General features: G+C 34.8%; 1 protein-coding gene across 1 annotated transcript in view; it reads left to right on the plus strand.

Moving 5' to 3' along the window:
- Positions 1 to 16,192, plus strand: part of WDR25 (WD repeat domain 25) — a 55,806-nt gene that overhangs the window by 22,792 nt on the left and 16,822 nt on the right. Inside the window, exon 2 of the mRNA XM_062494665.1 lies at positions 7,833 to 7,980. Coding sequence (XP_062350649.1) covers positions 7,833 to 7,980 — 148 coding nt within the window. The remainder of the gene's footprint in view (positions 1 to 7,832; positions 7,981 to 16,192) is intronic.

Here is a 16,192-nt window from a genome sequence, read left to right on the forward strand (position 1 = left end):
GCATCCATGCGTGTGTTACTCGTGAGTGTTTACAGCATTTCATCTGGACACCAACTGTGTGTAAGTGCTGTGCAGCACCTGTGTTTGCAGCCTCCCTCTGAGAGGGTTGTGAAACGCTGGAGAATGGAGCTTGTTTGTCCAGAAACTGCATATAACAGGGAAAGAATATTGAAACCACTGGATAAAAATAAGGTCTCAGCTATCCATGTCATCTTTCTGTCTGTAATTCCAGACATGAATGACATCCAAAAAATAGGAATTCACCAGAGTCCATGTTTTCTTTACTTTTTCCATTCCTGAATAAAATGGTTAAAAAAAAAGAGTTGTCACAGATGAAATTAGTATGTCCCGAGGACACTTTTGATACAATAGGAATATATAATTTGCAAATTCTTTAATAGAAATAGCTATGAAATATTTATATCAGTGTTCAGTGTCTTGCTGTTACCATTTTTAAAATGTAATTTACTTCTTTCTGAAGAATTTTGTTTGCCAGTTTTGACTTGAAGGAGTCCTGTGGAGTCAACATTAATTATTTATATTGGCAAACCCCCAGATAGTTTGTATACTTCAAAATTATTTATGTCTTCATTTTTCCTTGGTTGATTAAATTTTCCTTGTGTTACAGGTTAACTTTTGAAGTAGGGAATCATTAAGTCTATTTAAATGAAGTGTAGTAGCTCTTATTCTGAAAGCTTTACTGAGGATATTTCTTTATTGTATGTAATCAGATGGGCAGCTCTTGCCAGAGTGGTGTGGAATTTTTGTTTCCTTTTTACAGAATTCTACTTTATTTGTCTTGTGCCTCCCCTGCCAACTGAAAAGGTCAATGTTTTATCTTCTTCCATTAGTGTTTTCTTAAAATTATTTTATAGGATGCTGGCAGCTCGAAGTGCACTTTTGATTGGATTTTTATTTTCTTATTAATGGCAAAACCACCCAAACGAAGCTTCACAGCTATCAGCTGTGGAATATTCCTTGGGGACAGGGCTGCTGATTTTCTGTGGGAGGCGTTTTATTTAAAATAAAACACCAAATAATTGGAAATGTGTTTCATAGACATGGTTGGCATGAAGCTTATGTAGTGCTTGTACTTAACCTTTGCTAGATTTTCTAGGATTAAAGCTTTTTGACATGTGTGCAAATCAGTTTTCATACCACTGAGTAGTTTCGTAGTAGTGCTAACTAGTGTGCCACAAGTATTTTAAGTTAAAATGCTTCTGCCTGAATTATACCCCTTACAAAATTAGAACTATCTTATGTATAATATACTAGGCTATTTTGGGGTTTAGTCTGATTTTTTAATTTTTTTTTTAATTGGGGGAGGTTTTATTTGTTTTTGTTTACATTTTTTCTTTTTTTGACTAATGCACTTGTGATATTTTAATATTAAATTTTTAGGGGAAAAATAACAAATTTAGACCTTATGCTGGCTGTCTCAGCTAATTGAATTTATCATAATTTTCTACTTTCCATTCTCCTTGTTTCTACAGTAGTAAGGGCTGTCTAGTAATAAGCTATCAAAAAACAAAATCTTATTCTTTTATTCAGATATTAAAGAAATCAAATTTGGTTCTTCCCTTCAGATTAGTAAGAATTGCATTTGGAGTTACAACTGCTGCAGGAAGGAAGCTAGTGGAAATCCATAAATGTTCAAAAGACAGCATTGATATATACTTCTTACACCATGTCTAGATTAGGAAAAGGGATGTAATTTAAAATATGTTCCCTAGAACACTTTAAACGTTCCTGAAACAAGTGTTCAACACATCTGAAAAATGTGTTAACATTATGTAGCTCTAGAGAATCCTGCAGAAAAACTCTTTTTTTCGGGACAGTTGGTTTAACAATTAAGCTGGTATGTCCAAAATGTCATCACTCATGGTCCATGTAACAATCTGAACATCTATTTACATCCTTCATAGCTGTTTGAAAATAAGTTCATCAGCACTTGAAGGTTATATACAAAGTGACCTTAGCTCACAGGTTTTTTTTTTTTTTTTTTTGAGCTTAATTTAATTTTCACGTGGTTTAACTGCGGGTTTAGACAAAAGAGTTCAAGAGTTCCTTTGTAGTTCTTACAACAAATTTTACTTTGTACTACAACAGTATTATTTAGCTCAATATCTTAAGAAGACATGAATTGGAAGAAGAATAAAACATTCTAAATATTCCTGTAGTTACTTTAGGAATTTATGTATTACATGCAAGATCAGGCTTTTTTGTAAATCACGCAATGGCTGTAGAGGCTTAGGCACACCTCGCAATTCTAACACTTGGCAATTTATTGCTTCCCTTCCTGTCATTCCCTTGTCTCAGTTCTATGAACTGGGAGTGTACCTCTTTATGTAGCTAGCCCCTTATCCTTTTTGCTGTTAGAGATAAGGGGCACTTTTAGCTCTTGCAGTCTTGCCCAAAGCTGCACCTCATCCAGCTGGGGAATCTGAAGAAGCAGTAACAGCAGGAGATACCTTTTTATAATTTTTCCATGAGACTGTTTCTACCCTCTGGCCCATTGATTTTCAAAGAACCTTTTAAAGTACAGATCAGAGCCTGCTTTGAAAACCAGAAAGACATTTTATGTAGATAGTTTGGGGCTTCCTTCTCTACTGTTTTTGTTAGAAATTACAGTATTTAGATATTGATGAGATTGGAAAAGCAGTATAGTTCAGGGAGCACCATTCTCCTGAATCTCTGCATGTTAGCAGGTACGGCATATTATCTTTCTGACCTGAATTCAGTTCTGCAGTTAAAAAACAAAATAAAAAAATGAATCAGTTCTGTCTCCTTGAGACACATCAGGGAGCAGTGCTGTTCTAGGAAAGGGAAAGGAGAGGCTCATGTCTTCATCTTCAGAAGTCTGTGGAGCAGCCTGAGTGTGCTGTGGAATGGAACAGAGTCTATTCTTGTCAAAGCGTAGTAATTTCTTCATGCATCCTGTAACTCAGTACTATCCCACATCTTCCTTGCACAGGGCTGTTTCTTAAATGCCACTTTTATATTTATAGTAATTGACAAGTTTGAAATGATTTCTTACTGTAGGTCATTAGGAGTCATTGACAGAGGAAGTTGGTAACACAGCTTGGCACAACTTGGCTAAACTGAGGGGGGAAGTCTTTTAGTATGGATGTTATGTTGAAATGAACATGTATCCATCCATTTAAAAAGTTTCTCATTCTGTTACACATACTCCAGAAATTAATTTCTTGTTTAGTATTCTTGACTTGCTCTGCTGTAGTCCCTCTACGCATGCAAATTCAAAATGCATACAACTTAATTCCTCACTTGTTTCCAACCTCTAATTTATCACACTTGAATCATTGTTCTCAAGTTCACTGTGCAATTACTGACTGCCTGCTTGAATAGGTGCACCTTTCTCTTTCTAAAAGTCAGGCTGCTGGATTTTCTTTTCTGCTATCTGAATTGGAGGCAAGTGTATCATAGATAATCATAGCATGGCAATGAAAGAGATGTGCTCAATTCCTAATTTATCAGTCTTGGTGTGCTTGATGAGTTCTCATATTATTTTGCTTACTCTTCTTATGTTACTGTGTTCTTTTTTTCTGGGAATGAATCCCTAGTTTGTATGATCAGTAAGATAAAAGCCTTTCTTTTGTGCTGTATGAGCTTGTTGATAGTGCAGCAGACCCCAGAGCATTATTCTGTGATTGCTGTTTACTCGAGTATCAAGTGCTTACCCTCTCCTGCTTCCTGCTGTGACTTACTAAGAGAGTTTTTATCTTCAACCCAAACTACTTTATTTTCCAAGGCTGTTTTCCTGAAAGCAGAAAATAGGACCTGGAAACATATCTATAATAAAACTCATCTTTTATACTGTGTCATTGCTTATGTGCTTTGTGAACTTCTATTCTCAAGGGCAAGGAGGTCTGGTTATGTTACCTAAAATACATGTTGCAGTATTTTCATAGTATTTCTGGGCTGTACAGGAAAACAAACAACTTCTGAGGCCTTTATTTCTAACTGCTGTGGAGAATGCGAAACAGCAATTGAATTACAATGTGCCTCAGAGAAAGTAAAAGGAAAATTGCTTTTGTAAAGAAATCACTAGTATAATTTTGTCACTTTGCTGTTCGTACCTGCCATTTTGGCCCCATATATTAATCCTAACAGGTAACTATGTAATTGTCATGCTTTCTATAATGGGAGAGGAAATGAAATGAAAACAATTTATGGAAAAGAAATGGAAATGCAGTGTTAGAAATAGTGAAGGACAGAAGAGTAAGAAATAGCAGTGAAAGATGAACCTGTTTGTTAAATTAAAGCCAATTTTAACAAAATAGGAAATAAATAAAATTAAAGATTTTATGATACCTTTATGCCAGAAATTAGTACTGGTTGTTTATTTCTTTCAAATACAGTATAATTTATTACTTTAAAATTGTAGATTTAGTAGAGTTAATATGATATGTTGTTTTTCTAATAATAGTTGTATATTTCATTTTTTGTGATTCTTATGAAAGGAAATGATGGACTGGTTATTGTTTATAATGTATAACATTGCTTGAGTGTGTGGCAAAAAAGTATTTTCAGAGTAGAAGGATGAAATGTGTTTTAAATGGGTTTTAACTTTTTAGCTCAGCAATTAAAATCACAATGGTCATCACAAGATAAAAGCAACCTCAGGTTTAATCAGAATTCAGTATTTCATCTAAAAATAACACTGAGTTTCTGTGAGAGCTGAGTTTTGAAGTCAAGCTACAACTCTTAAAGCAGTTGATCTCTTGGTAAAAATAATTTCATATAAATATGTCTTGCTTTGGCAGATGCATAATAATGTCTAGTCTTATAATACTTGATACATGTGTTTCAATGCCTGTGAAGAAAGATTTATATATATCTCAGCCTCTGTGTTTTTAAGTGAACTGTTTCCTCTGCCCGAGTAATTTATTCTGTACTAAGTATGATCTTTATTCTATGTAAAACTGGGATTTTATTCTACAAATGTTAATTGCAAAGGTATTTATTAGAAGGTTAAAGTTTAGCAGCTTTTGGTATTTAAAGTGAAATTTTCTAAGTATGTATAAGGCACTTAATTTATAAAAAAATTACTTTGAAATTCTTAAAACCATGACTTCCTAGAATATGGTGTTGTAGCCTTTATCTTCAGCCTTAGACTGGTTTTGAAAACCAATCCTTTTTTTGAGTTCATGTATAGATGCCACTCAGAAGAATATGTTTGGAATCATCCTCTGGTAAAGAGGCTGTAATTCATGTTCTTTTTTGCCAAAGAAGGCATGATTCAAAATATGAAATAGGAAGCTTTAATGGCCCTAGTTCCTAGAGTTTGGAAGAAGTGGAAGGCCTTTATTTCCACACATGTTATTCTTGACACACTTGACTCTGAGTTGTAAATAAAACCTTGAAATGCTCATCGCCCTGGACAATCTGCTGATCTCACATCTGAGTTTTGGGCAGAGAGATGCAAACTCAGATGCAGAGGACTCATCCTTTTGCAACCTCTTTTTTTTTTCCGTGATGGTGGCTGCCTGATGGAGCCAGCACCAGCAGCTGAGCAGATGTTCCTCTCAAGCTCTGGACAGAGTACAGTGGAACTCTCCCACAAGCCACATTTTTTTCACTTACCACTGGCTACATGGTGGAAATACACAGGAATGGAGAAGTGCTTCAGAGGCTCCCTAGGGAAATGCAGACATGATGGTGGCTTTGCCAGTGATCCTCTGATAGGAGCTGAAGCATTTTCCCGTGTAATGAAATGCAGAAGATTCTCCATTTGTGCATATACCATGGTTAACATCTCTGGCACTTGAGGCACAGATGGGTGCTTGTAACCTGGGGCTCTTACAGCTGAGCATTTCACCATCATACCCAGTGAAAACTGATGAAGCTGGGTAGGAGCAGGGGGAGAAGGACTGGGCTGAAGTGGGATCTGAGAGGGAAACGTGCTCCCCTAAGTGCTTGTTTAACTCTTGCTTTTTTCTTTTCCTCAAAACCTGGTTCTGTAATTAAAAGTTTACTTTAATTGGCAGTAAACTAAGTGAATTTCCTCAGTCAAAACTGCCTTGTTCATGCAACACTTAATTCCAGAAAACATTGCAGCATCACCATTACCTGGGCAAAAAAGAGCTGATGGAAAATAAAACAATGGAAAGAAACGTGTTACTTGTTAAATTATCCCTTGGGCAAGCGGGCATGGTCAGTGGTCTCATCCACAAAAGTGGATCGTTTGTCCCAGCTCATGTAATGGAGGGAAATGTGCAGCTTTAAGGATGTGCTATTTCCAATTATGTAGCTTTTTTAAATGAAGCATGAACTCAAAAGTGCTGTTGGACTTGCTTTACTTGCTTGTAAAAATTGAGTTTTTGTACTTAATCTCTAAAACATGGCAGAAAATGTCGGAAACATGTACCACCTGTTTTTCCTTTCATCTTGTTTCATTTTCATTAGCTTCCTCATATTAAAAGCACTCCAAGACATAATTAACCCTTTTTTGATATGGTGAAACTTGAAACAATCATTGAAACTCGTTAAAAGAGAGAAACTTACTTTCAAAAGCATTTAATATTAAAAATTCCCTGATTTTTTGAACTTGTGATTAGGGTAGAATACTGAGGGTACAGCCCTCATGGTTTCAGTCTTTACTGGCTAGTCAAATAATTAAGGATAATTGGTTGCTTTGCTTTGCAGAACTGTGCTTCGTGATAGAAGATCTTTTGATAAAATAATTTTCTATAATAGAATGTTGTCTTCTGAGTATGCATTATGCATTGATACTGTCAGCGAGTCCTTTTTGTCAAGTAAGAAGAAAATAAAACTGAAGATAAAAAATACATTAACTAAGGTCTCATTTTTTTCTCCCTGTTCACATTCAAAGCTCATTAGGTATTATACTGAACAACCATAGGATATTTTATAATCTAGTTTTTACTGAAGAAGAAAATTCATAAGAAAATAGTTTTCATGTTTAGCCTTCTGTCACAGAACTGATCATGCTGGATTTTTATATGGACCATTTGTTGCTAAACTTCTAATTTTATCTTGAAACTATGACAAAAAGAGAACCATGAAAACAATACTAATTTTTGACAGCATTACTTGGTAATTAAAATCAAAGTATTTGTATTTTCTAAAATATATTACTTGGAAACAAGTACCTGTCTCTTTAAAAATTGCTTTTAAAATGTGAGCAGGACTACTTATGTTCTGAAAATGCTACTTGTTATATACTTAAAAAAAATTGGATAACAAGTAGGATTTTCAGAAATACTCGGCATCAATTTAGTTCTGTCCAGAAGAAAATGACAAATGAAAGGACTTAGACCAGTCCTTAAAAATCTCCATGTAGCTGCATGATAATATTCTTACCTGCTTCCTCAGTGGAGGTTAGGTAAAATTCTACTTAAAATGACAAACTAAGAAAAAGGATAAAAGCCCATGTATGGGCAAATGTGAAAGCTGTAATTTGGCAGGATTCTTCTTACTTGATGGAAGGCAGAATGTGATAGAGACAAAAATTTGGAAGAAAAATGATTTAAAGGTAAAATTTATTTGGATACATCCCTGCACAGATTAGGACAGCATTATGAATGGGAAAGTATAATGTGAATAGAAGGCAATGTAGACATTTCATGGAATAACAAAAGTAATAAAAATGCATTACTGATTTGTGGCTTGTTAATAAAATGCCCTAATTCTATTCAACCATACAATTATTTCAAACCATGTTTTACAGCTTGGCTGATACAACTTCAGAATGCAAAGCTATCTCAACTAAAATGATTTGCTGTATCAAATTATTGTTATCAAAAAATACTGTGATTTGTTGTAAAGGTGTCCTTATCCTTCTGTTTTAGGTATGGGATGCTGTAGATACAGGCTGCTGTTTAAAAACTTACTCCTGTCACTCCTGTGCTGTTCGGGCTGCGCGTTGGTCGTCCTGTGGAAGAAGGATCCTCAGTGGGGGCTTTGATTCCATGCTGCATTTAACAGATGTAGAAACAGGTAAAGACCATGAAGAGTGCATTACAGCCGTTTCTTTAGTGTGTACAGATAACTTGGGATTTGCTAGCCTTATTTTCTAAAATATAGGCAAATCTGTAGATGAAAGTTAGAATTCTTGAACTGTGACCTTACATAAAAAATGTATTTTGGCAATTAAGAGTAGTTGGAGAATTTTGAGAAAACTGAAATGTCTTACTGTTTATGATCACATGTAATTTCTGTTTTCAGGTACTACACAGATGAATGGAATGAAATGTGTGTTTTTATGCTCTGTCACAGTCATTCATTAAAGTGTTTGAACAGTCTCTTAAGGCTGACTTCAGTTACATTTATACATATATTTAATTTAAACATAGGCTTGTATCATTCTGTCTTGGGTTGAAGCTTGTGCTTGAAGTTAATTAGGTGATTTTTTTTCTTTTTTCTGAAGAGGACCTTAATTAGGAGTATAGAAACTTAAATTCTGGTATGAAACCTTGAGACTGAACTTGTGTTGCTTTGATGCATTTTTGAATTTGATTTGGGATTTGATTGTTGTAACCTTAACAACAAATTTCCTCGATGCTGTGTCTCCTCATGTCTCCTTCACAAACTTCTGTCAGCTATATTCCTTCTCTCCTTGATATAAGTTACCAACAGCCAGCAGCATTCACTGAGGCTGTGCATAATAGGACATCTCTGTGTGCATGTATGGATTAGATCCAAAATGGGACCTTGTCAAGGGAAGAGATGCAACATTTTACATTTGCCACTTAGTTTATTTTTAAGTGTTTAGATCCTGCAAAGGTGCAATATTTATTGTAAGACTACAATAGAAATTGTTACAAAAATTACAAGCGCTTTTTATCTAGGAGGATTTTCTCTTGAGTGAAAACAAGAACTACATTGTATGTGAATATCTGGAAAGAAGAAGTCCTATTCGTATGAGCTGAGAAAGCAGCCAAGAAAATTTTAAAATACTGCTTAAAATACTGGAAAAGGTACTTTGTTATGCTTCAAGAATTTATTTTTCTCAACAATAGTCGTACCAGAAGTATTTGAATTCAATGGTGGCTGGAAGGGAGCTGTTGCAGGGTAGGAATGTAAAACATGTTACAGAATACTGATGTTTTGAGAATATTCACTTTTTTAATGAGGAAAGGAGCTTTATGTACTTGGTGTAGTAGAACATGAGGTTAACATCCCAAGTGATTAATTTGTTAGACTTCTACAGCAACCTTTCTAGTCTCACATATAACTGAACCTTACTAATCAAGGTGCATTTACTTTTGTCTGTAATGCTAACAAATTCTAAATGGAATGGCTGTCTTCATAATGGAATTTATAGCAGCTGAATATGTTTTGTGTGTCTGAGTAATTTTTCCCTACTCTGGGAAAAATCTCATAAAATCATAGGAAAAATTCTGGAGATGCATAATTCAAATAATCTGCTTTAATTTCCAACATCTCTTCAGCTTAACTATCCAATAATGGGACAGGAGTCTGGATTAAGTTGATTATAGTGATTAATTTAAACTTCTCTAGGGAATGACAACAATAGCAAAATGTATTTACTGAGTTTCAAAGCAGATTAAATTATAAATGGTTCTTTCCTTATTGACTTGTGAGTTATATACTGTGTTTCTAGGTACTTGAATAAATTGTATGAGTAAAATGATTCCTCATATACTTGGAAATATCAGATCTTCATTCCTGCCTTATTTAAAGAACACAGAATTCCTTGTAGTTCCTCTGAACTGCAGTTGTGATTGGACCTGACTTTCACACTTCCTTTGGAAAAGTGTAGTATGAGCGATCAGAATATTAGTCTGATTTCCTATGTATGCAACCCGTTTTATGAGTTCCTTCCCTGTTGTAAAGTTACTCTTCTTTTCATACATTTCAGTCAGTTCTGTTCAGAGAGTCAGGGCAAGCAGTTTGCCTCTAGAATCCAAATCAATTTGATATAAAAAGCCTCATTTCCATTTGAAAAACACTAAGGCATCTATGAGATTTTGATTTACATTAGTTCACTGAATCATTCATTCCTCCTCACTCTTCATCAGTGAAGATGATTTATTCTTTGATTAACTTGAGATAGATGTTGGAACTGTTTCTTCACAGAGGACTTTCATAACTTTTTTGGACATCAGTCCTAATTACTTTGCATTGCTAGTGTTAACTAACCACCAATGTGTTTAATGTAGTAAATGCATGCCAGTGGCATTTTATAAATAATAATGCTCTCTTTCAGGCTCTATGCTCTTGTATATTTTGTTCTGGTTCAACATTTTTCCAGTCATTTCCTAAAATCTAATCTTTCTTGTCTTTGTTTTCAGTATATATTTTATATATTATATCTGTGTTATAAAAATTGCTACATGTCCTTAACTAGAAGAAACCTAATGGTCTACATAGAATGACTTAAAAAGTTTAAAAAAGGTTGCAAATACAGCTTAGTACATGGATGGTATTGAGCCGCTGAGTTGTGTGGATTTTTTTGTCATTTTCTGTTGGTAACATAGTTTCTGCCCTATTAAATTGAAATTGTAGTCTGGCTAATTGTTCTGGGTCTGATGAAGTCTAGTTATGATATTTCTGAAAGGAACGTGTCAGCAATTTTTTAACAAACAGCACTAGAATAAATTCTTCAGGAAATTTACTTTCTAAGATTGGACTTGAGTTTGGATATCCCATGTCATAATATATTGTATCTTTTGGAGTGTTTTTTTTTTCAATCTTTGTGATCTGAACAACATCAGAATAGAAGCAATCAATGGAATATCATTAATCATGAAGCAGAACTTTTGTTGTTGGCAGAGAGATCCTGATATAAGGCTAGAAGACACATCCATTAAATCTTATCCTGCAGTTTTACACCATCAAACTTCTTTCCCTTTTCATGTGTATTTAATGAAAGTTCTTATATATAAAAAAATCTAAGATACTGCAAGCATTAAAAATGAGCTGATAGGAATCTGAGGAAGTTGAACAAGGACATGCTTCTGGAAGAGAGTCATCCTATGCAACGGACCAGGCTGATGTTAAGCTGGTTAGAAAGAAACTTTGCAGAAAAATACGTGGAGGTCCTGCTGCTGAATGTGAATCAGCAGTGTTCTCTTGAAGCAAAGAAAGTCAATGTCATTCCAGGCCAGATTAGGAAGTATTTACCTAGTATGTAGAGAAAATGATACCAGGCTCTTCTCAGAGATGTACAGTGAAAGGATGAGAGGCAAAGGAACAGTATAGGAGCACAGAAACTTCTTGGCTCAACTCAAGGGTCATCAAATACTAAACCAGGATGTTTAGAGAAGCTGTGGAGTCAATACTTGGAGATATCCAGAACTTCAGTGGACAGCAGAACCTAATTTGAGTAGGGATTTGGACAATCCCTGGAGATGATCCCTGGAGGTCCAATCTACATGATACTTTGATGAAGAACAGGACAAGGGAAGAATTTAAGTTAATGAGGTACAAGGAGTTCTCTTACCGTGGCTTGGGTAAGAGATAAGAGATGTTGCTGTGCAAGTCTTTTTTAAATACAATTTTTGTAGATCATCATTTATTATCTTAAAGGGCCATCCAGTGCCTTAACACCAGGATGTGAAGCTAAGACTCTCCACCAATATGGTTTTCTTAAAATCTGTTGTACATATTCAGTATGGGTCGGACCCAAAATATGTATAAATTTTTAAAGAACTCAAGGTTATTCATGAGTCATTCACATGAGTGGTTTTGTGATTAGTTGCAGTTTGCATCAGGCAAGTTCAGTACTGCACTATGGAGATTCATGAATATTGGTAGATCCAAAACCCGTGGATTTACTGCCTGTTACTGGTTATTTTTTTTATTGTCCTATTTTATATACAGTATTTCTTTATAAAAATAAAGCCTTTTGAATGGTTTCACAAATGTGGTAACAATGCAGCAGCCTGAGACTGGTTTTGTTTTTCTGTAATAACACACAATGATTTTCTATTACTGGTAGTTCAGACACATTGTTATTTACAGAGTATAAAATAGTGCTATATTCAGAGAGCACTGAAAAAATGCTTTTAAAACAGTTCTAGGTCAAATACTTTTGGTGTTTAACTTCTGTTATATCCAGATGCAATGGAGATGCTCTACCAACTTTGGAAGGGTAATTGTATTTTTAGAATTTATTTATAATTGTTTTATTTTTGGAATGCATGTTTTATTAATCAGTAGATTTTTCATTAGTCACAAATGAATTGGTATAATAGCATAGGCAGAACATTGGCTGGGGTTTTTACTACTTGCATATTGTAGATACTTTTAATTTCTTTAATATTATGACAGAAAGAATGTTCCAAGAAATTTTGGCACATTTCTTAAGTTGCCGAATGCTGCAGTTGTATTTTAGTTCATGGACTGAGCTTGCTTTCAAATATAATTTCCTCAGAGTTATATGAGAGAGAGAGTTTCTTAATGGAACATTTTGTACCTACCAAGAGAACAGTTCAAATTTTCTTTTCTATGTATTTTTTTCTATTCTAATTTGATAGTCCTATAGATATAACATTACTATTTTTAATGTACTCATATTTGTTCACATAGGAGTTTTAGTTCTCTTACCTAAACATCACTCCAGGAAAGCTGTGACATTCATCTGTTCCTCCTTTTCTCTCCCATTGCTATTTAGAGAGTATGTTTTAATATGGAGAAACCTTTTATATGACGCCTCAGAAAAAAGCCCAGTTGACTGATATTGTTCTTGTTTACTTGTTTGTTAGTTTGTTTTTTTTCCTTTTGAGTATATGCAGGCACCTTAGATGTGAGGTCAAACATTTCCCCCAAGTTTCAGCAGTTTTAAGAAATATGCTGAACATATTTAGAGGTCAATCTCCAGCTAGGAGGTAACAGCATTTTACTTTTTATGCTCACTGTTGTAAAGCCTGGCTGAAAAGTATTTGTTATGTGGACATTTCAAAAGTTAAAAGAGAAAATGATTTAATATTTCACATCTATCTTCACGTGCTATGAGCTTGTGAATATGGAGGGACAGAAGTTAGGAAAAACTGGTAGTCAATATAACTTTGGTTCTTGAAAAAATAATAAGGCCATTTGTAAGCACACCAAGACTGGAGAAGTAACAGACAGTATTGATTTGTTAAGAACAAATGATGTCTAATCAACCTAATTTTTTTTTTCTCACTGTTGTGCATGAGAGGGACTATGACTGTAAGGAAATGTTTTTGCATATATTGTCTTATGTCTTTTTCTAAACATGGAGGGAAATCCATTTTGCTAAGCAAGATTGCTCTTGTGTCCTTGTAGGTCTTGGGCTTCACTCTTCTTGACAGATTAGAGTAAGGAAGTAAATGTTTTTGGGTTATGCAGGTAGGTGTGTGAACTTGAGGACCCCTAAGCATAGTTACAGAAGCATCCTGTGCTGAGTATCTGTGCTGATGTTCTGTGAAAAATTCAGAATGTTAAATAGACTTTAAAACATCTGTTTTCATAGAAGAGCAGTTTCACAGTAGGCTGCTGCATAAAGGAGCAGAAACATATATTCAAGATATTTTAAAATATTTTTCCACGTTGTGCATGTTACTATTATGTTACCAGCAAGCCTTAGATGCTTGGAGTATTGAATTAAAGCCTTTAAAGAACATAAAACACATTGCAAAAGGTATAGTAGATATTGTTACTGAAATTGTGAAAATTAAGGATTTAGAGAAACATTTGATTTCTACTTCAGAATAAAAACCCCTTATAAAGGAGAATGGTGGTATGTGGTATGTATTTTCCCTCAATTAGCCAAATATATTTTCAAAAGACCTAATTTTCTAGTCTATGAGTTGCTTATGCTGCCTTTAGGAACTAAAATGCAATAAATATATACACAATAAAGGTATACAGGCTTGCTGAGTTATAGCTGTTATGGATAAGTGGGTCTTCTCCTCAAAGGCCATCTTTTGCAATATATAAAATAAGGACCCCCAAAGGTGAATATTTCATTTTAATAAACTAAGTAATTGTAGGGAAAAAGATGTATACCTGAAAAAGAAATATTTCCAGAAGGGTGGAGGATGATCTATAGCAAACACTGAACCTGGATTTTCCAAGATATGGGGTAGGTTCCATCACAGCAGGATTACAGCCTGGAAAGAATAAATTCTGCTCATAGTAGTATAACAACCTAAGCAAAGTTTGTACCGAAAAAGTCTAAGAGTTGAGTTCATGATCTCAAATTACTGAATTGCATGAGCTAATATACCCTATGTCATCTTTTGCATTGACCTGTTCCATCTCTCAGATGGATATTTTTCCTAAATTTCTGAGTGAATAATTTTTAGTTCAGACAATAAGTGTTTCCTTTCTCTAGCACCTTTTGAGTTTGCTAACCGCTGCTGTTCAGCCTGTCTGCATTCCAGTCTTGCTCTTTTTCTGTGACATGGCAGTAGAATGGAATTCATGTATACACCTAATAACACCAAACTCTTCAGAATACTGTTTACTCAATTTCCAAAAAGAGATGTTTGATGGAATTTCACTTTGGGGAGACAATGAAAGAGAGAGAGAGAGAGAGAGTTGTCTTTCAAAGTGTTAATTGGAGTGCCTGAGCTTTTAGAATTAGTTTATTATGATTGTTTCTGACTTTGTAAAAAAAAAAAAAGGTTAATATCTGCATCAAATTGTAAGGTAGCAGCTTAAAATAGGAAAAATAATGATGTTAGAGTGTAGAGGTGAATAAGATGCTCAGGTTGTTTGCATTATTTTTGTTATTACACTGTAATGTAGAATTCATTACACTGAGATTATTGTGGTTTAATTATGTTAGTGACTGTCACTGCGAACTTGTGGATAAATTGCAGCCTCTAGAAGACAAGAAAAGGGCAAATTCAGTGCCCATTTCTCTTTCAAATGGGGGAGACAAAGTAGGGAATCAGAGTGTTTTAGTTTCTGAAGAAAATATCAGGCAATTGATTAAATTACTTGGAAACAGTTTGGAATGAGATTGAAAAATTGACTAATTAATAACAAATCATGTTAAATCAGTCTTTCTGTGGAAAAGGTAATAGATCCTGTAGTTAGTAGATGAAATGCATCTTGAACTAAATGCACATCTTTTTTGCCTGTGTTTTACCAGACTTTCTCATGTCTTAGGCTAGAGGATGAAGGTATTTATTATAGAAAAAGCAATTTTGAGAAGTCTTGTGGAGGTAAACACACAGCAAAGCCAATGTTTGCCAAAAGCTTAAATGAGGAGTTCCACTGAATCAGTTATGGATGTGTCTAATGCCATTTGGACAGCACACTTTGTGGAGAACAGTGATCACTCGATGTATCCTTTATAAAGCTGTGTGACAGGATTAGTACAGGTAGGCTGCATTTTTTGCTAATTTCTGGCTGCAGTCCCATTGAAAACTTGTTGATTATACTCCCAAGGTTTTTGTTAAGATGGGAACTAGTAAGAAACAAATTCCTTTGAGAACAAAGTGCTATTAAACTGAGTAGTGAGCCTCTGTGGGGTAATTCAGTATTTTCTCAAGTGCTGTGGGTGAGAGCAAGATGCCTGTGTCTGTGGCTTTTGTAAAGCCCTCCCAGATGATGCCTGGTAGTGGTGTACATGAGAGCAATATCTTGTTGCTCCCATAACTGATGATTTTAATACTTCCTTCCCTGTTGAGTCTTTTTTCCCCCTGTAGCTGTTGGGGTTTTGAAAGCTCCCATGGCAAGAGGTGGCCACAGATATGATTTGTGGAGAAAAATCTCTGCTGCCCTTATGATTTTTTTGTCCTTTTGGGGAAGGAATTCATGGACAAAATTAAGTGTTTCACTTAGTGGTGGCAGAGAAGCCCTTTAGATCTTGCACTGGCAATCAGTGGAGAGTCATTTGAAAAAAGGACAAAAATCTCCTACAAATACCAGAATTCACATAGAACAACACTCACCCCTCCTTTAGACTCTGTGTAATCTTTTTCTCTGTCTTTTCCCTTGATGAGCATGTGTGATGAAATAAAACCTTTCTTTTCTTTAAACTGAATAAATAAGTAATTTTACAAGTCTTAGCCTATTGACTGTGTAAATTGAGTTCAGAAGATGAGGAAAATGGAATTGATGATGAAATCAAATAAATTGGCCCCAGAGAATGAAATAAGTATTAAAAAAATCTGTGTGAATGATTTTCAGTATTGTACACCTAACTGCAAGAGTTTACATATGTCAGTAATGTTTTTAGCTGAAAGTATATTTGGTTATTTTTTAA

This window comes from Cinclus cinclus, chromosome 6 (genome assembly GCF_963662255.1).
Source record: "Cinclus cinclus chromosome 6, bCinCin1.1, whole genome shotgun sequence".
Taxonomy (NCBI): domain Eukaryota; kingdom Metazoa; phylum Chordata; class Aves; order Passeriformes; family Cinclidae; genus Cinclus; species Cinclus cinclus.